Below are 27,500 nucleotides of genomic sequence, written 5' to 3'. Positions count from 1 at the left end.
CTGTCCGTTGGTGTATGTGGGCTCACATGAGAGTGCACCGTTTTTCAGTGGACAAGTGAATAAAGACATGAGCTACGGGGTATTGTTACGCTAAACAAACATTCAGTTCATAAAAAAACCTGCAATTAATCAACTTATGGTTGGTCGTTAACATCGCTAGTGCTTGGGCGGGGACGTGGATGAGACAGAAGAATGCTTTGCAGACCGATAGGACAAAAAACAAAAAAGTTTCAGAGACAGGAAAACACTGCCTTCCTGCAGAAGATCCTCATCCCATCTGTGGTGTCGAGATCTGGAGCTGTTCTGCTGCATCTGGGTCAGGACAGCGTGACCTCACTGATGGAGCCGTGAACGCTAAAATGTCAGAATATCTGCCTGTGAAGTGAGTCAGACTTTCTCACACACACACACACACACACATACAGGGCCCTGAAGCGAGCGGTTCATGTGAAGAAGCTCAACATCTGAGTGAGCTGAAGCTTGTCCCTCTGGAGGAATGTTCTCCAGTTCCCCCGAGGACGCGCAGAGCGCCGTGTTAGAACTGCGACCCGCGCGTCGTGTCCTGGGGTTGAGACGCAGGAGTCTGGTGTCAGTGTGTCTGCGGCGAGGACATGATGAGGGCGTGATGAGGTCGTAACGAGGGGTTTTTCTTCAGCTCGTCTCCTGCTCTGCCCGCGCTGGTGTCCCTCAACCTGTGATTATTTTGTCTCCGGGTTGAAGATCTAATAATAGAGCAGGAGAGAGAGAGAGAGAGAGAGAGAGAGAGAGAGAGGTGGAGATCCCCTTTCTTCTCGAGCTGTGTGCGTGCGATTGCAAGTGTGTGTATGTGTGTGTGTGTGTTGTGGTGATGGAGGAAGTTAAACAGCTGAAGTGATGGTGTGATGAGTAACGAGACGAGTGTGTGAGCTGTGAGGAAGCTTCTAACCGCTTAGAACTCTGTGTGTGTGTGTGTATAAGTGTGTATTACTGAATATAAATGTGTGTGTGTGTGTGTGTGTAAGTCGTGTGATCTTATTATGTGTGAGTTTCAGATCCCGCTGTACACTAGTGCACTACAGACTGAGGGAAAGAAACGACCCTACACCCTACATAGTGTGTTGCGTTAAACAGGTTGATATGAGTGTGATGGACAGTGACTCACCCAGGTGTGTGTGTGTGTGTGTGTGTGTGTGTGTGTGTGTGTGTGAGGTCTAACGCAGGATTAAGATGAAGTGTAGCTGAGATTCTGAGGCGTTAGTGTGTTAGTGTGATTCACATGGCAGAAGGAGAGCCGGCTGTGTCGTGCTCCAAATGGAGGGAGTGAGGGAGTGAGTGGAGGAGTGAGGGAGGGAGGGAGGGAGTGGAGGAGTGAGTGGAGAAGTGAGGGAGGGAGGGAGTGAGTGATGGGGCCGTTTCCCCCTCACGCTGTGAGCCGCAGGGAGTCCTGACACACACTAATCGAGAACGGAAAGCTCTGCTAAAGCTCATTAAAGACCTCTGTCTCATGCAGACCTCATCACCTCGCGGAGGATGTGCCACGCCCACCTCTCTCACCTCCCTTCTCTGTCTCCCCAGTCACCTCCCTCCTTCACCTCCTCTACTCACCTTCATCCTTCATCTGCCCTTTTCACCTTCACTTGTGCCCTCCATCATCACCTTCCCTCCTTTCACCCCTTCCTTCGTCTCCTCCTCTGGTCTTCTCCCTCTTCACCTCCTCCAGTCTTTCGGTCTTCTATGTCTCCCTGTCTCCTCTTCTCCCTGCCTCCCCCTCCCCCTCCCTGGCCTCCCTCCATCATGGTTCTCGAACCCATCTGTCGGATTCACTTCAGTTTTATTTCTATAAAACACGAGTCACAGAGCATTTACAGAAATCATGTTTCTCGAGTGTGGATATTAAATTTTATATTCCCTCTGTCTCATCCCTCTGTCTCTGCTCTCTATCACATCCCTCTGTCTCATCCCTCTGTCTCATCCCTCTGTCTCTGCTCTATCACATCCCTCTGTCTCATCCCTCCATCAGGGACGTGTGCTTGCTCCCGTGTGTGTGTGTGTGTGTGCTCTACGTGTAAAACACTGTGGTGTAAAATAAAAGGTGATCATTGTTCTCAGTAGTGGTGTGTGTGTGTGTGTGTGTGTGTGTGTGTTCTGGTGGAGAGGGGATAAGCGTGAGGGAGAAACGTTCCCGCTGGGAATTTCCTGGTTGGTGAGGAGGAAGTTAGAGCGGTGGCGGTGCCCTCGGCTCCGCCCTCGGCCCCGCCCTCTGTGTGTGGAGGACACACCTGGAGCGTCTCCTCTCGACCTTACTGGGAGCTGAAGAGACAGGAGCTGGAGCTCACATCTCCTGATACACACATTACTCTTCTCTACACAGGAAAGTGGAACACACTCCTACAGCAGAGTAGCTCACACACACACGCACACACACGCACACACACGCCATACCTGTGAGACACTCCTGAGCTTCGGAGGTCCTGCTTTAAATTTCCACAGAGTCTGTCACATGACAGCGCGAAACCTCTTCATGTAGTGGAGCAGCTGCGTCTGAGAGGACGCTGTCTAACACACACACACACACACACACACACACACACACACACACACACACAGATTTATCCTTTTGTACACACACAATCAGATTTTAACATTATTGCAGTCTGAAGATCAGCCACGGATCTATGTTGTGTGTGTGTGTGTGTGTTATAAGAAAGATAATAAGTTGCGTTTAAGCTCTATGGTCGTAAATCATGTGTTATGAGAGAAAGGTGTGTGTGTGTGTGTGTGTGTTCAGAAGAATACAAGCTTCATTCAGTCGGGTTTTAACCGGTTCTGATTTCCTGTGAAGACGTGACGAGTAAAACAAAACCCCAGCTCCGGTTCCTCAGACGTTCCTCAGACGGTTCTCAGACGTTCTATAGGCCTTCCCCAGACGTTCCACAGACGTTCCTCATGTCCGACCTCCAGCAGCCGCTTCACCAACGCGACATGATGGGAAAACACAGGCAGGGAAAGTTCCCTGTCTTAATAAAATCTTACACTTTTACAGTGTATTTAATATTAAGATCATCACAGATTAGAAATGATTTGAATCCAGGTCATGTGACGCTCGCACTGAATTAGACGTGATCTCTGTGGATCAGCCCACAGCGCTGAGTTTCCTCACTCTACACTATGATACGGAGGAGTTTCCCATGGTGTTACCCACAATCCCCTGCCCCGTGTGTGAGGGCGTCGCCGCACTCTGTTTCTTCAGCTGATGAAGGTTGATTTTGCTCAGTGACCTCCGTGAGCCCGCGGCACGTCGCTCCTCCTCCTCCTGTGAGACTTGTCCAGCACCCTCAGGCCTCCTCTCATCACACAGCCAGGGGCGAGCAAACAGAGCCAAGAACACACACACACACACACACACATACTCACACAGGGATCAGCGCTGGAGGACCGGCCTTCCTTGCGTATCTACTCAACCTCATGTCCATCGTCCCATATGCAGCAGATCTGGAGGCGGAGCTAATAATGAGCTCATTTCGTGATGTCATGCAGTATCACGTCTGAGATTAAGGTGTAGGATGGAAACGCGTCTCCTGGAGGACGTTTAACCTGCTAGCTCGCTAGTCACCAAGACGATTATAGCGATTATATGTTTAATTCAGACAGGAAAATAAAAGCTCATTACCATTAGCATTATATTAGCTTTATTTATCTCATTTAGCATATATTGTCGAGCTACACATGTGTTCCTGAGCTGCCAGTGATCCAGACTCCCTCTGCCCTCCGGACCTGTCTGACCCATCCTGGTGCCCCGCTTCTGGCTGAAGATCTCGTCACATGGATGCCCCGTGTGTCTCTCTGGGATGCGTCTGCTGTCTGGGAATGATTCTCTCTACCTAGAAAATGGTTTTGGCCTCGACTGGTGTTGGCAACTGTTTCTCTGGGGACTTGACAGTTCGATAGTTCAGGACTGGAACTTCTTACAAGTCTACCTGGGTCTTCAATAACTACCTGGACTCCATATTAACATCAATTAACATCTCCTGTTATACTGAACCTCCAGCCTCCTAACACACAGTATGAGTGCAGATCAATCCCTGCTATCTGTTATCACCCAGATGAGGATGGGTTCCCTGTTGAGTCTGGTTCCTCCCAAGGTTTCTTCCTTTTACCATCTTAGGGAGTTTTTCCCTCAGCACCATCGCCCTCGGCTCGTTCATCAGGGACGATCTGATCATTCTGATTCACACACACTCACATCTCATACACACTTCAATAATTCTTTTGATTATGTAAAGCTGCTTTGCGACAACAATTTTTAAAAGTGCTATACAAATAAAATTTAATTGAATCTAACCTTTAGGTGAGGTTAGTGATGATGTCAGGAGGTCATGGGGCATTTCCAATTTGCATATTCATTAATATTCATAGAGGAATTAGGGAGTGTGTGTAATGAGTGTAAACCTGTGCGGTAACTTTAACCTAAAGCATTTTTTTCCACTAAAGGTTTCTGCTTTGGTTTGTGACTTTAATGCTAAAGCTAATGCTAAGTGAGGGCGTTATGTAAGAGCTCAGGGTTCGCCGTGGCAGAGCTGAGCAGCGCTGCGTCAGAGCTTTATTATAAAACACCAGTGTCGCGCTGCGTCTCCGAGGTCACCCGAGGTCGTCTTCTCCCGCAGCGTTTCATTTGGCTAAGAGAGGTCCGTCACCTCGTCTCGGGCCGCGCGCTAATCGAATGGACAGATGATTGATTCTGCGTTTCTCTGCAGTCACACGGCAATCAGGCTAAGTGGGCTCGCCGTCACCGCCTCGTCCGTCTCCTGTCCATCGCCACCATTGCTGTGGAAGAGGTGGGGCGGGGCAGTAAGGGGCGTTCCTCTCTGGCATGGAGTGAGTGTGTGTGTGTGGGGGGGGGGGGGTGGGGGTCTGGGAGCGTGGGTGAGCACTCATCACTTTAACCTTTTAAGAGTGGAACTTGTTACATCACAGTTTGCACATAAGCAACGACGAGATAGATGCAGCTGTGGTCACACACACACACACACACACACACACACACACACACACACACACATCATTAATAGAAGTAAACCCCATGAGCACAGTGTTTGATTTTTTATTTTTTTTTCTGAAATCAGCAGAGTCACACACACACACATTTAGATGATAACTCTGTGCTACTAAAAATGCTAAAATATTTTTTATTTGTCGAGCTCGAGGTCTGTCAACTTCCTGTTAGTGGTGATGATGGACTCCAGCTAATAACTTCTCTGTGCAACATAAAGTGTGTGTGTGTGTGTGTGTGTGTGAGATAGCACTCACTAGGTTGAGTAACACACAGTGAGAAAGTCCAGGGAGCACAGCACAGATCTTACACACATCAGGAACATCTAACATCTGTCCCAGATCAGCTTACTCTACTGTCCACTCTGTGAGTTACTGGGACTCAAACTGTCCTCAGCTGAGAGGAAACTGGTTCTGATGAACCACAGGGAACCACAGAGGCACATGAACTGGAAGCTTCTGGAACACCTATCTCTGTCTCGAGTTAAACCAGGTTTATATCACCATGGACTGAAGGACGAAAATGAAGCTCCAGAATCCAAAGTTCTGACCAGAGGTGTGTTTGAAGGAGTAAAGGACCTCCTCAGGAACACTGTAGCAGGTGTGAAGCATGGTGGTGGAAGTGTCACGCTCTGGGGAGGTCCTGCTGCTGGAGAAACTGGTGCACATCTCCCCGAGGTCTCCTCAAAGAGGAGTCAGCAAGAGTTCACAGTCAGACTACAACACAGCGTTCTTGTTCGTCAGATCAAACTGGACCTCCAGAACATTGTCTCTATTCCAGATTCTACTGACTAGCGAAAGTTTTTGCCCCTCCCTGCTCTGTGTAATGGAAATTTACAGACGCAGTTGTGCGTGAAGCTTGTAATCGCTTTCAGGAAATAAATCATCGCCGGGATTCTCCGCTTTATCGGCTCGGATCTGTAATGAAAAGCCTCGACCTCGTTAACATCCATGCCCCCCTCCTCGTACCCGGTGTCACGATAAGCAGGAAATTAAAGAAACAGAATGATTTACACTCCATACGGTTTGTCGTTTAGCTCTCGCCTCATTATCTTGGCGTCTTTCTAGGAAAAGTCGTTTACTTCCTGATTAGGTTTTCAGTTTGTTTTTCAGCAATAAAATGTCGTTCAGACAGATGGAGATTTTCTAATAAAAAAAATTTTTTTAGGGGAAAACAAGTAGATTTTTTTAAATCAGTAAAAAAAAAACTGAGTCTTTAGTACACTTTAGTGTTCCTGTAGACGTCTAGTTCACTAAACGGGCTGGAACCACCCCTCTCCTGTACTGTGGAGTGTGTAGTGAGCGTGGGTAGTGAGCGTGTGTGTTACTGGGACGTCCTGATTTGGGTTGATCACAGTTAAAATTGCTCAGCCAATCACACTTAAGATCACAAGATGACGAGGTAAAGTCAGTTAGCATTAGCTAGCGTACAAGAGGGTGTGCCTTAATCCTTTATGTGATCTGTAGACACTTCCTGGTGCGCTCCGCGCTCCGTTTACCGTCGTTTGAAATTGACCCGATCCACGGATTAGTTCCGGGTCAGCATGGACGAGCTGCACAAAGACTTTGTTAATGTTTATAACCTGTTTTTATTTTATTTTATTTAATTTCCTGTTCAGTCTGAGGTCATTTCCTGGAAGCGGTGCTGCCGATGAGCCGATTATAAAGTGAAGGCTGTAATAAACACACATCAGCTGGCTGAAAGTAGGCCATGGGATCTTACACATCCTCATTTCAATATGTAAATCGTTTGCAAATGCGAGTCAAATGCATTCCGTCAGGCCAATGGGGCGAGGGATCGTAACTCAGACGCGGGGAGGGGAGGGGCGACGGGTCAGCGCCATGTCACTGAGACAGAGGAGGGGAGAGCGGGGTTAGTGACGACGTCATGGGACTGACTTCTGATTGGCTGGAAAGGTGTATCTTAAGCTCCGCCCTCATGATCCATGCAATTTCCTATTCACTCATTATTATTATTATTATTATTATTAATAAATGTTTTTTAAACAAATTGCTAGACTGACACACATCATGTACATCTGAAATGTAATACATATCAACTATAAATATATAGTAATAATAATAATAATACCAAAAAGACTCTTAATATAAAAACTATTTGTAAAAGAATATTCCTGTCTTTTCCTTCTTTCCCTCCCGGTCCTGACCTCCATCTGATCCGCTGTTTGGTGCCGGTACTGGGCTGAACCCGGTTCTGAGCACTGGGTCAGTGCCGTTAAATGCTGTCGGGGTGTGTATCGGAGTGTGTGTCGGAGTGTGTGCTGCGGTGGAGTGTGTGTCGGAGTGTGTGCTGCGGTGGAGTGTGTGTCGGAGTGTGTGCTGCGGTGGAGTGTGTGTCGGAGTGTGTGCTGCGGTGGAGTGTGTGTTGGAGTGTGTGCTGCGGTGGAGTGTGTGTTCACTCCTGAGAGATCTCAGTATAGACAGAGCTGTGGAGCGTCTCGTAGTAAACTGTAGGAGGCTCGCTGTTAAACTGTATGACTACGATTTGCGTGTGTGTGTGTGTGTGTGTTTGCGTGTGTGTGCATTTTCCCCTGCTGTTTAAAAGCCAGTGTTGTGTAGCCATGTGCCAAAAAGCAGTAAGCGCATTTAATCACACTTAATCCTGACAGTTGACGTGACCAATCTGTTCTTAAAATGACTCTCTCTCTCTCTCTCTCTTTCGTTTTTCACTCTTTTATAAAAAAAAAATCAATGCTTGGAAGTCTCCTTCTCCTCCCTCTCTCTCTCTTTCTCTCCCACCTCCCTCTCTCTCTCCCCACCACCCCCCCTTTCTCTCTCCCTCTCTCTCCCTCTCTCTCCCCCTCTCTCTCCCTCTCTCTCTCTTTCTCTCCCACCTCCCTCTCTCTCTCCCCACCACCCCCCCTTTCTCTCTCCCTCTCTCTCCCTCTCTCTCCCTCTCTCTCTCTTTCTCTCCCACCTCCCTCTCTCTCTCCCCACCACCCCCCCTTTCTCTCTCCCTCTCTCTCCCTCCCCCTTCCCCTCTCTCTCTCTCTCCCTCCCTTATCGCCCCCTCTCTCTCTCCCTCTATCTCCCTCTCTCTCCCTCTCTCTCCCACCTCGCTCACTTTCTCCCTCCCTTATCGCCCCCCCCTCTCTCTCTCTCCCTCCCACTCTGCCCCCCTTTCTCTCTCTCTCCCTCTCCTTCCGCCCCCCTTCTCTCCCTCCCCCTTCCCCTCTCTCTCTCTCTCTCTCTCTCCCTCCCTTATCGCCCCCCTCTCTCCCTCTCTCTTCCTCTCTCCCGCTCTCTCCCTCTCTCTCTCTTTCCTTCTCTCCTACCTCTCTCTCCCTCTCTCTCTCTTTCCTTCTCTCCTACCTCTCTCTCCCTCTCTCTCTCTTTCCTTCTCTCCTACCTCTCTCTCTCCCTCTCTCTCCCTCCCTTATCGCCCCCCTCTCTCTCTCCCTCTCTCTCCCTCTCTCTTCCTCTCTCCCTCTCTCTCTCTTTCCTTCTCTCCTACCTCTCTCTCTCCCTCTCTCTCCCTCCCTTATCGCCCCCCTCTCTCTCTCCCTCTCTCTCCCTCTCTCTTCCTCTCTCCCTCTCTCTCTCTTTCCTTCTCTCCTACCTCTCTCTCTCTCTCTCTCCCTCCCTTATCGCCCCCCCCTCTCTCTCCCTCCCCCTCTGCACCCCCTTTCTCTCTCGTTCTCCCTCCCCCCCCCCTCTCTCTCTCTCCCACGCATGCTGATGGTGTGATGTTCTCCTGCGCTCGCTCACTCTGATCCGGTTTCGGCCGCTCTTTAGGCCACTCCCCCTCCCCCGCGGTGTGGATCAGCGAGGTCTCAGGTGGTTCCACTCGGTTCCTGCTGTGTGCTGGAGGTCTACAGGAGTGTGTTATATATAGTGATGGGAAGTTCGAATCATTTTAGTGACTCTGTTCTTTGAATCTTGTTCTTCAAAATGAACAAATCTTTTTTTTGAGTCAGGTCGTTAATTTCGTTCATTTCGTTCCTTTGATCAGAAATATAGTAAAATGTTGCGTTTTCAGTAAACAGACCCCCAACACGTCTACATACACACATTTAGTCTATAGTTCCAGTAATGAAGATATTACACTACAGATAAGGAGATATTATAATAAACAGAATGAGCAGCTCACCTCTTATATCTTCCAGTCCGAGTCGTTCGTATCTATTCCACTTTATAGCGTCTATGGGAGTCACTACGGGAGTGTCTGTTTCCTGTATATAACCTACGGAGGGTTTGCGATGGTTTGCGCACACGCGCCCAGTGGAACATGAACACATCCCTCTCCGAGACACTCGTTCATCTGAGTCACGGTAAAGACTCGTTCAACCAATCGGTCATGAACGACCCATCACTAGTTACATATTCTGGAGTGTCTTGATGGTGGTGCAGTGAGTCAGGGAGTGTGTGTGTGTGTGTGTGTGTGTGTGTGTGTGTGTGTGTGTGTGTGTGTCGGTTTGGTGCACTCGAGCTCCTCTTTAACCTCCTCCTGAAGACTGAACTAGATCTGGTGAGGCACCGAGTTAAAGAGGAACACCTCGGAGAAACAGCACTGTGGTGTGTGTGTGTGTGTGTGTGTGTGTGTGTGTGTGTGTGTGTGTGTGTGTGTGGTGAGCATGTAGTGTGTGAGCTTTCTCTGAAACTGACCTTGTAATGGACACTAAGAGTGGTCTAGATGGGTCAAGCCAGGCAGATGACCTGCTACTGTGTGTGTGTGTGTGTGTGTGTGTGTGTGTCACACATCTCCTTTGATCAGTTCTCTGTACACACACCCCTGAGGCTGTAGAAGTGGGCTGCGTGGACGCTCGAGTGCAGCAGTGACCTACATTCAGACACTAAAGCTTCCCTCAATCTGGAGCTTCACCAAACACACACACACACACACACACACACACACACACACTCAGAGCTCAGGTTATTCCTGTACTGGTGTACGGGGGGGGGAGATGATGTGTTGTGTCTTTACTCTTAATTTAATATTTATTTTAAAATCATTAGGAACTCTCCTCCTCTCCCCTCTTCCTCTTCCTCTTCCTCCTCTTCCTCTCCCTCCTCTTCCTCCTCTTCCTCTCTCCTCCTCTTCCTCCTCTTCCTCTTCCTCTCTCCTCCCTCCTCCTCCTTCCTCCTCTTCCTCTCCTACACACAGTGTGTGTCCTCAGACAGGACATTATCCTGTAGCAGTGGTTCACTCTGCACTCCTGTCCCTGGGCGTCGTCACTCTCCTCTTTTTTTCTTTTTTTTTTTGTCTGAGTGTGTTCTTATGGTGTGTCTTCAGGTGGTTGTGTGTGTGTGTGTGTGTGTGTGTGTGTGTGTGTGTGTGTGTGTGTGTGTGCGCACGCGCTCAGGTTCGTCCTTCTCGCTCTACATTCTCTGTGTGTATAAATAAACCTCTCCTTCTGAAGATCTGTCTGCAGCGACCTTGTACTTATTCACAGATATTAATTCACACTCTCAACTCTCATCTCACTCCTCACACATCTCACTCCCCTCACCCCTCACACACATCACTCTTTACACACATCACCCCTCACTCCTCACACACCTCACTCCTGACATACATCACTCCTCACACACCTCACTCCTCACACACCTCACCCCTCACACACATCACTCCTCACACACCTCACTCCTCACACACCTCACTCCTCACACCCCTCACACACATCACTCTTTACACACATCACCCCTCACTCCTCACACACCTCACTCCTGACATACATCACTCCTCACACACCTCACTCCTCACACACCTCACTCCTCACACCCCTCACCCCTCACACACATCACTCTTTACACACATCACCCCTCACTCCTCACACACCTCACTCCTGACATACATCACTCCTCACACACATCACTCCTCTCACTCCTCACACACATCACTCCTCACACACCTCACCCCTCACACACATCACTCCTCACACACCTCACTCCTTAGTATTAACACACACACAGTCTTATGCAGTGAAATGTTTTAACAACCGCCCTAAGAATGCGTATTTTAAATAAAGAATATGAAAAAAGAATATAATTTTTTAAAATGTACAGTATAAAAAATAATAAAAAGCTTTTTTCTTCTAAAAAAGTTACATTATATACAAGTAATAAAAAAATATAAAAAAAATAGAATTGAGATGAATTGAAGTGGAATGTGAACATATATCAGCAAATTTTTTTTTTTACCTTTTATGTAAGTTTTCTAATCAGCTCACGTGTGTGATGTGTGTGTGTGTCCTCTGTGGTGTTTATTGGAGCAGTGACATCAGGGCTTTACCACGGAATGTCTGGATGCGTCTCAGCACGGTGTGGCCGGGATGGAACCACTTCACTTCAGCGTGGAGGTCACAGCTCGTACTTTTAAACCTCGTTCACGCTAAGTGAAAGTGAAGATCGAGCTGCAAAACGGTCACACGTCGTATCTGGGACAGTCAGAGGATGGAGTGTGTGTGTGGGTGTGTGTGTGTGGGCGCTAACGCCTCACTCTGTCCTGATAAACCGCTTCAGTTCTGCAGTGGAGCTGCTGAGGAACCCGACACTCACGTGTTCACCAAACTCCACTTGTTGCTCAGACCACACCAGGCACATAGGCCACGCCTCCTCACAGACCACACCAGGCACATAGGCCACGCCTCCTCACAGACCACACCAGGCACATAGGCCACGCCTCCTCACAGACCACACCAGGCACATAGGCCACGCCTCCTCACAGACCACACCAGGCACATAGGCCACGCCTCCTCACAGACCACACCAGGCACATAGGCCACGCCTCCTCACAGACCACACCAGGCACATAGGCCACGCCTCCTCACAGACCACATCAGGCACATAGGCCACGCCTCCTCACAGACCACATCAGGCACATAGGCCACGCCTCCTCACAGACCACACCAGGCACATAGGCCACGCCTCCTCACAGACCACACCAGGCACATAGGCCACGCCTCCTCACAGACCACACCAGGAGGTGTGACACATAGGCCACACCTCCTCACAGACCACATCAGACACATAGGCCACGCCTCCTCACAGACCACATCAGGCACATAGGCCACGCCTCCTCACAGACCACACCAGGCACATAGGCCACACCTCCTCACAGACCACATCAGGCACATAGGCCACGCCTCCTCACAGACCACCTCAGGCACAAAGGCCGCGCCTCCTCACAGACCACACCAGCACGTAGGCCACGCCTCCTCCACCTGCACTGACCTATAAAGACGTGAGCAGCTCTGAGTAGGTGTGGATCAGGACCATAGGTCAGACAGTGGGAGTGTCTTTGTCTCCTTTTTTTGGAAGTCTTTAAATAAAAAGTAGGACTTCTATTAGCATTCCACAGCAGCTAGCTAGCACAAGCTAACGTAGCATTTCTAATGCTTTACTGTTTCTAACACTTTACTGCTAGCTTGCAGATCTGATTGACTACTGGAACACTTAAAGGGCGTGTCTTTGTCTTGCACACACACACACACACACACACACACACACACACACACAGCTTGTTAAAAGACTTTTAAAAGACTAAAGGTTTTTTTATTCGTAGAGACTTTGTGCTAATTGCATGGTTGTTAATTGTGCCTTTAGCGCGTCTGACTGGAGCTCGGTGCCTGAGCTGACGTGTAGTGATTATCTGACCGCCGCGCCGTTTGCTCACACTGACAGTCTGAGGTGGTGGTGGTGGTGATGTCACTTCCTCTCCTTCTGTTCACTCTGAATGTTGAGGAACTGGCGATGAGCTCACAGCAGATTTTGGAGGTCTAGGATTTAAGTTTAAGAAAGTGTATATATGTGTGTGTGTGTGGTGGGAAATCATGTACCCGATCAAGCCACCTCCACCTTGGCCTTCAGCGGTTAGCGCTGGGGATAGCAATGTAGTGGGGGGGGGGGGCGGGGAGATAGAGGGGGGAAAATTAGCGCGCGCGGGCTGACTCATAATAAGCACCATGCTGACGGATTGTGACTCCCAGACGCTCCTTGATTAGCCGCTGCATCTCATTAACCACCACAGTCACGGCTAAACACACCTCACGCTCGCGGCGCTCTCACTAACGCTCTGATGCTAAATGGAGCAGGTTTTTGGGTGCTCACCCCCAAGTCCAGTGTAGCTCACTGATTAGCAGCAAGATCAAGCAGGTCACCGCCAGAGAGAAAATGATTATATTATTAGTATTGTAGCAACCGGGCTAGCTTTATGCTAGTTAACTAGTGTAGGATCCAAGTATTACTAGCAAATGGATGAGCAGTTTTTTACAACTATCTTGTTTTGAAACGCTACTTTTGAGACACAGGACCTGCTTAAAGTTATAACTTGCACTGTTTGTGCTGTACGGACAAAGCTAGCTCACTTGCTAATTGTCATGACGATGATGAGTCAGGCTATGCTAAGGCTAAGCTGAGGAAGTTATTAGCAGGAAATCCACATTAATAGTGTAAGATTTTCACTGAATCACATCACAAGCTAGAAGTTTCCTCAGGAATGATCACATTAATACGGTGCAGTGAGGAGCGTTAGAGAGCGGGATGTAAACACAGTGGAGCTAGCGCACGTGCTGCGCTAGTCACATGTATGTAGCTAGCATAACATAGCGTATGTAGCTAGCATAAGATCCAGCAACGTTTCAGTTGTAGCTTCCAGGTTTTGAAACATGTTCTTTACCGATACATTACTGAGGATTGTACTGAAACACACACACACACACACACACACAGAGTTAACCTTCTGATGTGCTCCGGCTGCATGTGTTTGACGTGTTTGCACCTCTGCGTGTGATCTGACTGTGCAGATTTTTTTTTCCATGAGAGCAGCCGGTCCGTTACATAACCCTGAGCTCGGAGCGCCGCAGACGTGCGCACACTCGCGCGCTGGTGCCTCCAACGAGGACGCAGGAACACTTTAGTACCTTAGACCTGTCGCAAACTGGGTCAAGCCTCTTCAACTTGATTTATTTATTTATTTATTTATTTATTTAAAATCATATGCAGACAGATGATAAGAAAAGAGTGTACACACACACACACACACACACACACACACAATAGCATCCACTGCTCGGTGTTTTTCCCAAAAAATAAGTGAGCAGTTAAATAAGTGACACACACACCGCTGTCCAACCTCAGAGGTGATGCGGGTGGTGATGATGATGGAGATGATTAGGGTGATGAAGATGATGATGGCTCAGCATTAGGATGCATTAGGGCTGGGTGATGTAATCATTATTCGTCACAGGCAGTGTTGGGTGTAAGGCGTTACAAATGACTTTTTTGATGTAACGAGAAATCTAACGCGTTAGTTCCGCCATTTAAGTTCCCAGTTTAGTTATTTTTACAAAAATGTTATCCGTTATTCAGACAATTTATGTAATCCGTAAGCCAGATAGCAGTCATTCCCAATCCATTAGTGTGTGTATGTGTGTGTGTGAGTGAGAAAGTCATCCTACAAGCCCCGCCCCTGATAACCCGCCCCCTCTGTTATTCCTGCTGTTATACCCCTATCTCACCTATGCGGTTTGACTAGAAAGATGGAAACCTAATCACTGCACTAAAACTGGCGGTGAATCATGATGGACCGTACTTACGGCCACCGCGCGAAACCGAAAAGGACATTTTTGTTCCTAATCTTCAGTCTTGTACAATGTTATGTTTATTCAATAAAATTGATGTATATCCATGTGAGTTGTTATATATTTATTAGTGTCTTTAATAAACTGAACGCTGTGTGTGATGTCAGCCCGCTGCACTTTAAGATGTCTGACTCGTCAGCGCCTGAGCGTTAGCGCGGTGATCCAGCTCTCCGTTCCGCAGAGGAGGAGATGAGTGAGTGTTCATGGTCCATGTTAACATGTATCATGTTCCTGATGTTTTGTGCTCTCTCCCTCTCTCTCTCTCTCTCTCTGCTCGACGTGCGCTCCCTCTCGCTCCAGCCGCACAAACCCACGTCCCGATGGTTTACATAACCGTGGCAGTGTGGAGGCACCGAGGCCCGTAATCTCTCTCTCATCGCTCTGATTCATGTGAGGACGCCGAGGCTGCGAGCTGATTGTACTACAGCAACCGCTGCTGACTTTCTGCCTTTTTTTTCCTCTCTCGGAAACTTTGGCCCTGCACCAGGCGCGCTCAGCAGGAACACCTCCGCTCGTAATCTGAGGATTAGGAGCTTAATCCTGGTCTGTAATACAGGTGGAGAGTGTATTCAGGGCCGCCGCGGGGCGTTCTGCCGTTCAGGGGCTAAAACCGGATCTCAGGTTCCACTTTAACCCGGGACACGTGTCACACTGACGGGGGAGCCGGGGTTACCGAGCGTCCTGCAGGACATGTGACGCTCATTAAAAGCAGCAGATTTGTTGCTGTTGCAGATGAATCTCGTTTCAGCTCTCAGAATGACTCACACATTTGGACAACATTTCACACAACACACGAAGCCAGGACTCACACACTCGCTGTGAAGCTCCGCCACGCTGCGCCACAGAGGCGTTTCAGAGCATTTTTATTTACACCACAGCGCTGCCGAGTTCTGCGCTCCGATTGGTCGGAAGGTGTTGATTAATTCTCTCTAACAGCAGCTCTGACAGGAGCGCAGGTCCATATTAATGCGCTCGCTCTGATACATCATGGTTTCCGTAGTAACAGTTTGTTCACAGGGACATTGTATCGTTAGTGGAAGGAGTCTCCAGTACCAGGAGCACCAAGTCATCATTTTAGAGTGGACCTGATGTGAAGTGAGGAACTGTGTGTGTGTGTGTGTGTGTGTGTGTGTGTGTATGCGAAGGTGGCATCAGAGTCTAATTTAACACCTGTACACTGCTTTGATTCGTCGTAAAGCTTCTTTTTGCACACATTATCACAGCGCCGTCTCCAGGAGGTGACCTTGAAGAGCAGAACCGATCGATTGGGCACGAAGAGAAATGAGGGAGTGTGTGTGTCTGTGTGTGTGTGAGAGAGAGAGAGAGAGAGAAAGAGCGCTCCAGCTCGGCAGAAGTGCTGTTTAAATGTGTGTGTGTGTGTGTCCTCTAAAAGGACAACCTTGACTCTCTGCAGAAATGAGTTTATTGTGCGAGCTGTAGAATAACACAGGAGCTTCGAGCAGAGACAGGAGCTTCGAGCAGAGACAGGAGTGAGGAGCAGAGACAGGAGCTTCGAGCAGAGACAGGAGCTTCGAGCAGAGACAGGAGTGAGGAGCAGAGACAGGAGCTTCGAGCAGAGACAGGAGCTTCGAGCAGAGACAGGAGTGAGGAGCAGAGACAGGAGCTTCGAGCAGAGACAGGAGCTTCGAGCAGAGACAGGAGTGAGGAGCAGAGACAGGAGCTTCGAGCAGAGACAGGAGTGAGGAGCAGAGACAGGAGTGAGGAGCAGAGACAGGAGCTTCGAGCAGAGACAGGAGCTTCGAGCAGAGACAGGAGTAAGGAGCAGAGACAGGAGTGAGGAGCAGAGACAGGAGTGAGGAGCAGGGTTGCACCTCACAGGGTTACAGGCGTGTCCCGGGTCCGAGGGGACGAAACTGCAGGAGGGCAGCGCAGGGAACAGGGTGGACCGAGTCCGAGTGTTTGTTTAGCCCACATTACTGTCCTCTTTGGCCCAACTAGGACATCGTCTCTCTCAGGAAACACACACACGCACACACACACACACAATCCGCATTCTTCACTTCATTTATTACACTGTTGTTTCATTTTCTCTCTCTTGCTAAACCCCTTGATTAGATTTTCACACATACACACACACACACACACACTCTAAACACTAGCATATGAACTAACCTCTTAAAGTTCAGACTGATTGATGCTGTAACGAATCCTTAAAATAAATCTGAATCAGATATGATGTATCAGACTAATTGTGTACAATATATCTCTTATAATCTGTGTTTTTGTATTTAACATTAATTAGCACAATAATAATAATAATAACAATAATAATAATAATAACAATAATAATAATAATATCAGGATTATACACCAGTTTAGTGATTGCGAGTCATTTGTAATTGACTCACCTGAATCAAATGTTTTTTTTCCCTAGGGTTAGGTTTAGGGGTTATGGGGAAGATTTTTAGGGGTTTGGTTTTAGGGTTTAGGGAGGGTAGGGTTAAGGTCAAAGGTTAACCCTAGGGCTAAATTAAATTTTTTTAATTATTCAACGTCAAAGAATTTACAGACCTGTACATTCATGTGTGGTGCGTTCGAGTCAAATCGGGACTTTTGCTGACACTTATGGAGAATTGAAAGTGATTGACATTTACAGAAGATTTGAAGTACAGTGATGAGACTCTTAGCCGCGGTAAATCGTTTTAACGAAGCCCACAGCAGTCGTTCCTGTGAACATTTAGCGAGTGGAACGCCTGATCACTAAAAAAATCAACACATGTTACAGGAACTCTGCTGGGAGTTATCACCACGTCCCCTGTACAGTCCTGACCGCACTCCGAGACATTCCCACATGGGACATTAAAGGGGTTCCTGGGACGCCGGCATTTCAGACGTGAATCAGACCGTCTGTAGACCGTCGGCATTTAGTCCTAGAACCTGTTATCTAAAGTCCCGCATTGACTCGAACGCCCCTTGGAACTTTTATACAGCTCAGGAAGAGGTTACTGATGTTGAAACGTTGTTGCTAGGCAACAGGGAAACAGACACATTTCTGTTGTACATCTGTACAGTGAACATTTCTGTTTAGTCTTTTATACGAACGTTTTAAAACTGCGATCATGAAACACTGAACGATTAATAAAACACTCAGAGACTAAAACAGCGCTGTGATGTCATGGCGCTCTGTGGTGAAGTGCCAGCTACCACACGCATCTGTTGGGCCGCATCTGGGACGTCCTGCAGAACACGGGGCGAGTGGACGGTCTGTCTCACCTCAGGTGTGGAGAGACATTAATGAGAGTAGATTCAGAAGAGTTGGGACACGGTGTAGTCACACTTAAAGCTGAAGAACACATCTGTCACATCTGTCGTGGTCGGAGACGCAGGATTCGTGTCGTGACTGCTGAGGGAAGCGCTCGGCTCCTGGGGGAGGGAGGGAGGGAGGGGTTGAGACAGACAGAGAGAGGGAGAGAGAGACGGGGGATTCGAACCCCAGTCCTCCATTTGATTAGGGTGCATACCCTTTTATATGTTTCTTTATTTTTTTAGATATTCGATCCGTGTGTTTACAGCGCTATAGCTCGAGCGTGTTCCATCCTCGCGGTCTGTTTACACTCAGAGCTCTGCATTATTGATGATGATCTCCGAGCCGTAAGACACGACATCATGCCGTCTGCTGCAAATGGGATTCCCGCGCGTGACGTGTCGAGCTTCGGCTCAGCCGCCGCTTCCCATAATGTGGAGGCGAAAAATAATAAAGGCATTTTTTTGTCGAATACACCGCAGACACACACACACGCACAAATGGGGCAGACGCAGGGGCGTGGCCTCACCTCACTCTGACCTCCAGGGTGTTTAAAGGTCAGCTCCCGCTGTGTGTGTGTGTGTGTGTGTGTGTGTGTGTGTGTGTGTGTGGTGAAGGAGCAGCACAGAGCTGAAGGATCTCCTCGAGGAACCCACCTGCTGTAAGGTCCATCACAAACATTTTGCTCGAGTCATTCTGCTCGTGGACATGACCCCATGACCTGCTGGCTCTCAGAACATCTCCTCCTGGATCAGGATTCGTCTCATACAGTGATCATTCTCACAGGGTTTAAATTATTAAACACTACTGAAGTTATAAATCTAATAAACACTGAGACGCTGTGACGCTTAGTGTTTAAACCCTCACGTCTCACACAAAGCCATAATCTGTTTCTCACGCCAGCCGTCTGCTCCACACTCCAGTCCTGTAGGGGGCAGTGTTACACCAACCGGCAGTGAAACTCAGAGGAGGAGCAACTGATCCGCTGGCAAACTTTAGGTATCGTCTGAGACTTTAAGCTTCATTACATCAGATAGTGACCGAAAATAATTGTTACACCTTGCGGTTCAGGGTGTGTGTGTGTATGTGTGTGTGTATGTGTGTATGTGTGTGTGTATGTGTGTGTGTCCAACGTGCTCGATTCTCACTTTATGCACTTGCACCTTAAGGTATGCAAAGTGTTTAGGGGTGTGTGTGTGTGTGTGTGTGTGTGTGTGTGTGTGTGTGTGTACATGTGTTCACAGTGATGGACAGAATGCAGATTTAGTGTTGCACGAATCCTGCACGTTGCTATTAACAACCTCTGACTCATCTACCTGCATTACACACACACACACACACACACACACACACACACACACACACACACACACAGCCTTGAATTCTCAGAGCACTCAACACACACCCACAAACCTATTTGCACCCACACACACTCCAAAAAACGAACAACCTTTCTCACTGAGGTTGTGGCTTTTGGGAGTATGGAACACACACACACACACACACACACACACACACACTGTAGAAAGGTTGTCCACATCTCAGTGTTGTGTAATAATGGATGGTTGTGTAGCTGGAGCTCGAAGCGTCTCAGGGGGAGAGCTTTCACACACACGCACACACACGCGCACACACACACACACACAAAATGCAAAGGAAAATCCCATACACTGCAGTCATGGTGTGTGTGTATGAGAGAGAGAGAGAGAGAGAGAGAGCTGTAACTTCTATACCATACTAATGACGTCAAAGAGACTTCCTATTATATCTCCCCCGCCTTCCCCCCCGTCCCCCGTCCCCTCCCCCCAGTTACCCCTTGTTCCCCCGTGTCCCCGTTGCTCAGTAAACGCAGCGCTCTGATTGGTTGACTTCGGTTGCTTCAGCCAATTAGGACTCCACACCTCGACGCCCCCTCCTGCCTGCTGCTGACGAGTCTGTGTGTGTGTGTGTGTGTGTGTGTAATATCTATGAATGGAAATGCGGAGGTGGATCCCAGAATGTGATGGCAATTTGCGTCTTTCCTCCCCCCCATAAACACACACACACACACACACACACACAACCCCCCTCCCCTCCCTCTTTCACCTTTCCTTATTTCTCCTTCATCGGTTCATCAGCACTCGTCTGTGTGAAGCTCATTCTGTTTGATCCCCCCCGCCCCCCCCACACACACACACACTGATGGTAATGATGAACTGGGAAAAGATGTGAAAAAGAAGAATTGAGAACTTTTATTCAGGTTCCTATTTTCAGCAACTCGTACAATAGTTTGCTGTCTGAGGCTCCGCCCACTTTTGTCTGGTCGAAGTTCTTTCTCAAATAAAACTGAAATTTTGGATCACTATTGTGTGGAGAAGCCGAAATGAATACGATTAGTGTGTGTGATTAGTTTGGTGTGTGTGTGAATAGTTTGGTGTGTGTGTGTGATTAGTGTGTGTGATTAGTGTGTGTGACTGGTGTGTGTGATTGGTGTGTGTGATTAGTGTGTGATTAGTTTGGTGTGTGTGTGAATAGTGTGTCTGATTAGTGTGTCTGATTAGTGTGTGATTAGTGTGTGTGATTGGTGTGTGTGATTAGTTTGGTGTGTGTGATTAGTGTGTGTGATTGGTGTGTGTGTGATTAGTTTGGTGTGTGTGATTAGTGTGTGTGATTAGTTTGGTGTGTGTGATTAGTTTGGTGTGTGTGATTAGTTTGGTGTGTGTGATTGGTGTGTGTGATTGGTGTGTGTGTGATTAGTTTGGTGTGTGTGATTAGTGTGTGTGATTAGTTTGGTGTGTGTGATTAGTTTGGTGTGTGTGATTGGTGTGTGTGATTGGTGTGTGTGATTGGTGTGTGTGTGATTAGTTTGGTGTGTGTGATTAGTTTGGTGTGTGTGATTAGTTTGGTGTGTGTGATTAGTTTGGTGTGTGTGATTAGTGTGTGTGATTGGTGTGTGTGATTAGTGTGTGTGATTGGTGTGTGTGTGATTAGTTTGGTGTGTGTGATTAGTGTGTGTGATTGGTGTGTGTGTGATTAGTTTGGTGTGTGTGATTAGTGTGTGTTGTGAACACACTAGCGCTGGATTTATTAGCTCAGGTGTGCTGCTGTTCTTCCGCTGTCCTGCTCTAAACCTCAGCGTACAGCGTGTTTGCGCTTAAAACATCTGGCAACCCAGATTTTTACACTTCCAAATGTGTGTTTGTGTTTGTGTGTGTGTGTGTGTGTGTGTGTGTGTGTGTGGAAAGACCTGCTTTCATTTCTTATAACCATAGTTCTTTGCCTTGGACATCAGCATGTTTTCTCCTCCTACTGCTCCGTCGCCACGGTTTGTTGTCATAGTTACGTCGTCATGGTTACGAGCAGCATCCGTCGGTGGCCTCGCGTCGCTACTGAGAGAAGAGCCGTAACGGGGGGGGGGGGAGGTGGATACAGCGATGACATGCAACGCCATGCTGTGCGTGACACTGAGAAAGTGTGTGTGTGTATGCGTTATCTTTGCAGACAAACACAAATACTACACACTAATGCAAAGGAACACACAGTGAGAACATACACACACACACACACACTCTCTCTAATAGAAAAACACACTTTTACACTCTTACATATGAATACATTTAAGCACACACACAAAGTAAGATAAAATAACGCAAAAACACACACAATCACTTTTAGATCGGCTGTAACACACACACACACACACACACACACACACACACTGAAAAATGTTTACACGCTGTTTTAGCTCAGTGAAGCTTTTCTGTAACAGAGTGTTTGTGACGTTAATAATCAAAGTCTTCACCACGATCAGCACCGTGACACACACACACACACACACACACTCACACACACACATCTTTTCCACATGTGCCACTTATTTTCTTTTACTCTACACCTAAAGAAATTTGCTACAAATGTATTACCTGCCTTTCTGCTGTATTAACACACACGAACACACACACACACACACACACACTAAGCTGTAAGTTATAGGTCACACACTCGCCACGTCTCAGCTGATCAACTGGATTTAAGATGAATGTCCAAACTGTTGTTTCATTCTCCCTCTCTCACCCCACCCCTATCCCCCCCCTCCCCCCCTCCCGTACAGTAACTGCCCGTTCCCGCTGGCGGCAGGTTTGGCGCGCGGCACGGCTGACAGCGTCCTACAGACCGATCTCTCCAGCTGTCACGTCATCAAGACCACAGAGGACGGCACCGAGACTGAAACCGTTCCCCGTAGGTTTCCTCTCTTTAAACTACACCGTGATCACAACACTCCACTCATTACTGTCTCACACAGAACCCTCGAACCCTCACACCTTAACTTAAGTACCACCTCCCTCTTCTGTACAGCAGAACTCTCTGTCTAACTTATTAATACAAAGAAATCCCATTCTGTAAGGTTGAGTATCTTACGCCTTGTTTACACTAAGTCGTCCTTCTTTGGTGGTCAGACAAATACACTCCCTGTTCGGTAATCGGAGAGTGAATCACAGATGAGAAATGGAAAAAGTAGATCAAAGGATAAAGATGAAGTTTTGTCTTAAAACCACTCCAGCGTGTTAAAATTCACTTATACCACTTCAGCGCTGTTATTTCAGCCAAAGTGAAAATATGAACTAATCCCAGTAAAAATATTCACTTTATCTTTTCTAATTAATATCTATTGGTGCAGGTGTTTGTTTACATTGAGACAGTAGAGCATTAGTAGATTATTTTACAGTAGATTATTAAATCCCACACATAACTGTTCATAACATCACTTTTACTCCACATTTAGATTCACTGATGGTGCAGATTAAACTTCAGGTAGAGATCTAAGGACTGCAGGCGATTCAGTAACGTCTAGACAGATGGTTCTATGTGAAAATCCAGCTGGACAGACAGACAGACAGAATTTTTTTCTGAGACTTGAGATTTCTGGTCCTCTGATGTATGAAACGTACTAATCTATACTATTTATATAGATTACAATGTAAACAAACAGCACCGAAGCATCAAACTAAATCAAATTAAGTGAATCATTTCAGGGGGGTCAGGGTGGTACATGGGGTCACATCGTCACCTCGGGGTTCTCCCTGAGGGGTACAGGGGTTCACCCAGGTTCTCTTTCCCTCCTTATTTTGTATGTTATTTGTCCACGTTATTTCTATGGCAGTTACTTAAGAGGTCGGGTTGCCAGCTCGACACCCAATTGTCATTCACACACTACGGGCAGTTTGAGCCCACAGTTAGTCTAACCTGTGTGTGTTTGGACTGTGGGAGGAAACCCGAGTACCCAAAGGAAACCCACTCAACTCCATACACACAGACCCAAGGCGGGAATCAAACCCTTGACCCTGGAGGCCATAATGCTAACCACTACGCCACCGTGCTGCCCAATACCCCCCCTCCAAAAACATGCTGCTAGAAAAAACTGGATAAATTGTGAAAATCTCAGGGTATGTACAAGTCTGTACTTGAAAGTCAAAGAGTAAAGGCAGTAGACACACACGTTTCTGTAACGCACGCCCGAGTCCCCCAGAGGGCGCCGCTCCGGTTCGACATTGACTTTGACATTTCTGGGTATTTCCAAGGACACCCGTGACCCAGAAGCTAAGGATTTTAGGTCTTGGAGAGACTCGAAGAGGAAGAGACACTCATGTCCTGCCTCCGCGCTGCACTCGGCTGCCGCACGACGTGAATGTAGGCCACTGTGCTCAGCTGAAAGTCTCCCGTTCGACTGCAGAATCAGGTCACATTCCAACTTAACTCTGCCCTGAATTGCTTTCTTAACTTTTCTATCCGAATGGAAATGTCAGAGGAATTGGACACGGGGACGACTGAGAAACGCTCCAGACGGACGAATTAGAGGAGAGATCAAACATCTGGCCTTCAGATTTACACTCATCTTCAGCTGTGTGTGTGTGTGTGTGTGTGTGTGTGTGTGTGTGTGTGTGTGTGTGTGCTCTCAGTGCTGCCGTACAGTGTTTGTCCTGGCAGTAGACTGCAGCGCGGCTCTGTAGAGTTGATGAGTGAGAGGGACACCAGCAGATGGTGTGTGAGGGCTGCAGTGGTGTTAGATGATCCAGTGTTCCCTGGAGACCCCGCCGATATCCGCGCATCAGCTGGGGACCCACGGGCTCTTCCTGTCTCTACAACTTTCGTACAGTAACGGACGTGTCTCACTGACTTGTGCCTGGAGTGAGACAGTCGCAGTGTGTAACCGTTTCTCCTCAGTAGAGCTGTGAGTCTCAGACACACCGTCTTGTCTCCAGCAGTTTTGTTACAAAGATCTAGTTGTTTTTAACACTTTAAACTCTGTGAGAAATAAACACTGAAGCACTGAGTGATGAGTGTTTAAATGTCACGTCTTGTTTAAAGCCCTAATCTTCTGCTCCACACTCCTATCCTGTGGGTGGCAGTATTACACCAAACGTTTCATAAACGCTAAAGAAGGATAAATGATACTCTTGAAAGACGTGAGTATTTACAGGAGCTCAGTGCGGTCCGAGTCTGAGGAGCTTGAACATGATGAAGTCTCTCCTGCAGACATCAAGCTGAGGGTACTACACTGTACAAAGGTTCGGAGATCACGTGTGTGTGTGTGTGTGTGTGTGTGTGTCTGCATTCAGCAAGTGTTCTGTCTAAAGACACAGACAGGATGAGGAACAGTGAGATCAGACCCTGAGACATGAACTTGGACCAGGACTAAGATCAGACCTGATTTTTTCCAATATTTATGTAAACTTACAAACATTAACTGCTATAAAATTGATGTTTTCCATAAAAATGTAACTCAGCTGTTATAGAAACCACAGACTCTTCCGTCTCCTGCAGATACTCACGTTTTCTGAGATTATTGCTGCTTCTTTTCTTTTTCTCTATCAGTGGTTAGTGCAATACTGACCCCAACTGGACTGGAGTGTGGAGCAGAAAATTAACTAAAAGTTCATTGTTTTGTATGAGAGGTGATGTTTAAACACTCCTTCACACGAGTTACATCACAAGTGTTTATTAGATCCTTTCAGTAGTTTTCAATACTTTTAAACCCGTGAGTGACGCAGACGACTTGAGAAATCAAATCAGATTTTCTTTGTCCACACACGGTCTGATGAGCAGTGAAGCGCTTGTACAACTGTCTCTGACATAAAACAGAAAAATAACTGTTACTTGAGAGAATAGAAGAAAATTTATAGATAGAATTTGAATTAAAATCAAAATGTGAGCAGGAAATCAAGCTAGTAAAATTTTAAATTATGTAGGAACACAATGTACAGAGTGAAGTCTAAATCTATTAAAGTATAGAAATTTAAAAACATGATGGCAGCAGTGTGATTTGAGAAGGAGTGTGTATTGATATGAGGTGTGTGTGTGTGTGTCCTCAAGTGCAAGTTAGTCCTCATGTTATGTGCAAATTAAGAAACGTGCTGCATGATGAGATCAGACACTGAAGATTACAGAGTGTACAGATTACTGTCTGATTCTCAGCTCTGTGGAAGAGGACCAAGACCAGAACCCTGAATCACACCTCACTGCGGAACCCAAAGTCCTGCGGAACCCAAAGTCCTGAGGAACCGGACACAGAGCACACGTCTGAAGGCTGAGACCAAAACCTGGTTTCTAAGTAATGAAACAAAGAGCACGGAGTGATATTTGGGGAAGAGCTGAACTTCATCTCTGTTTCCACTGAAGTGTGTGTGTGTGTGTGTGTGTGTGTGTGTGTGTTCCTAAAGTTTAAAGTTGATGTACTGTGTTTATGTAGAGTAGGTCTCTCTCCACCGCCCCCCCTCCCCCCCAGACTAACCTGATTTGTGAAGCAGCATACACCTCGATGTAAACTTCAGTCTGAAGGTGAAGGAATGAGGTGGAGGAATGAACCTGCAGACAGACAGACAGACAGACAGACAGACGTCTGGCCCAGGGCGTCTGTTCTCCAGCACAGACCTGACACCAGAGATTAAATATAGCCTGCGCCTACAGAGATGAGGAGGGGCGCAGCGTCTGTGTAACCACTGAACAATCACACGTTACATAACCTGACACACACACACACACACACACACACACACACACACACACAGCCAGTGCTGCGGTACATTAAAGCTCCTCCACATCAGTGACATTTCTCACTTTATCAACAGCGTGACTGAGAGGTGGAGCAGGATGGTGTGTCCCCGAGCTCCGCCCACGATCCTGCCCTGTCCTGAGAGATCCGATCACGACTCTGTCTGTCAGATCAGACCTGCGTGTGATGAGATCAGACTCTTTTATCAGACTGTGTCTAATCCCTCTCTCTCTCTCTCTCTCTCTCTCCACACACTCCTCTCCACATTTCCCCTCCTGAGAAATAACTGATCATTTAGCAGATAAGTGGAGTTTTAACAGAACACATTTGCTCTCGAGTGTTACGGTGTAATAACTCTGTGTGTGTGTGTATGTGTGTGTGTGTGTGTGCTCGTTAAACATCGCGGCTGAAAGACAAAAACAACAAGCTTCTCTCACTTTCTCTCACCCTGTCTGTTTCTGTCTCTGTCCGCAGATGTCCTCCTTTGCTTGTGTCCTCAATTCACACATTTGAGCACACACACACACACACACACACACACACACACACACACACACACACACTTTTGTCTCTTCTCAGCCTTTTTAAAACTTTGTTAACCGTGCTGTGATCCTCCACACGCTACAACTGTGTCTTTAGATCTTTTTAGGAATATACATGGAACATGTTGTGTGTGTGTGTGTGTGTGTGTGTGTGCGCGTGTTTCCTTGTGCAGAGCTGATCGACGCAGTGAAATTGGCGCGGCTGGTCTTTAATAAGCTGTGTGAGACGTGCTGCGTGTGGCTGAAGGGTTTCCCGCCGCGCCGCCGCGCTCAGACGTACTACGAGACCTCCATCCACGCCATTAAAAACATGCGGCGCAAGATGGAGGACAGGCACGTCATCATCCCCGACTTTAACATGCTCTTCAACCTGCAGGTAACACACACACACACACACGGGGGAGTTTGATTGGTGTGTTTCACCACGCAGTGACCTGCACAGGTGTCACCTTCAGTTCCGTCATCACACACATGACGTGTGTTCACTCGCTCAGCGTCGCTCCACGTTCATCAAGAGCTCAGCAGCTCACACCTCACCCATCTACACCACCCTGTACTCTCGAGCGGGTGGAGGACGAGGCGTGGCGCTTATGGAGTTCCTTCCTGTCAGTGTCTCGAGCTTACAGTGTGGCTGCGGTGTGAGTGTGTGTGTGTGTGTGTGTGTGCGTGCGTGCGCTCCTCAGCCCCTGACGCTGACTGTATTATCTCCTGATAAAGCTCAGTGTGTTCAGCCGTAGTCTCATGGAATTGGATCAATAAAGCGTTTGTGTGTAAACGTGCGGCCGGGTTTTAGCGCTGCGGATAAATGAAGAGCTTTGGCTGGAGCTAAAGAGCAGAAACACGGAAACACTTTCTCTATCAGGAGAAACCCGAGCAGCTGCTAAAGAGAGAGAGATCGATATTCATAACACACTGCTGAGAGAGATGGAGAGAGAGAGAGACAAAGAGAGACGGGGAGAGAGACGGTGAGAAAGAAACGGAGAGATAGAGATACGAAGAGATAGAGATGGGGAGAGAGACAAATGGAGAGAGAG

The 27,500-nt window shown here is 47.6% G+C and overlaps 1 protein-coding gene across 1 annotated transcript in view; it reads left to right on the top strand.

Annotated features, from left to right (window-relative positions):
* Positions 1-27,500, top strand: part of ppm1e (protein phosphatase, Mg2+/Mn2+ dependent, 1E) — a 38,943-nt gene that overhangs the window by 3,074 nt on the left and 8,369 nt on the right. The window contains exons 2-3 of the mRNA XM_053476194.1: positions 21,986-22,113; positions 26,640-26,842. Of these exons, the coding sequence (XP_053332169.1) occupies positions 21,986-22,113; positions 26,640-26,842 (331 nt within the window). The remainder of the gene's footprint in view (positions 1-21,985; positions 22,114-26,639; positions 26,843-27,500) is intronic.

Source organism: Clarias gariepinus, chromosome 17, assembly GCF_024256425.1.
Source record: "Clarias gariepinus isolate MV-2021 ecotype Netherlands chromosome 17, CGAR_prim_01v2, whole genome shotgun sequence".
Taxonomy (NCBI): Eukaryota; Metazoa; Chordata; class Actinopteri; order Siluriformes; family Clariidae; genus Clarias; species Clarias gariepinus.
Note: the sequence above shows the minus strand (reverse complement) of the source record. Positions and strands in the feature narration are given on the sequence as shown.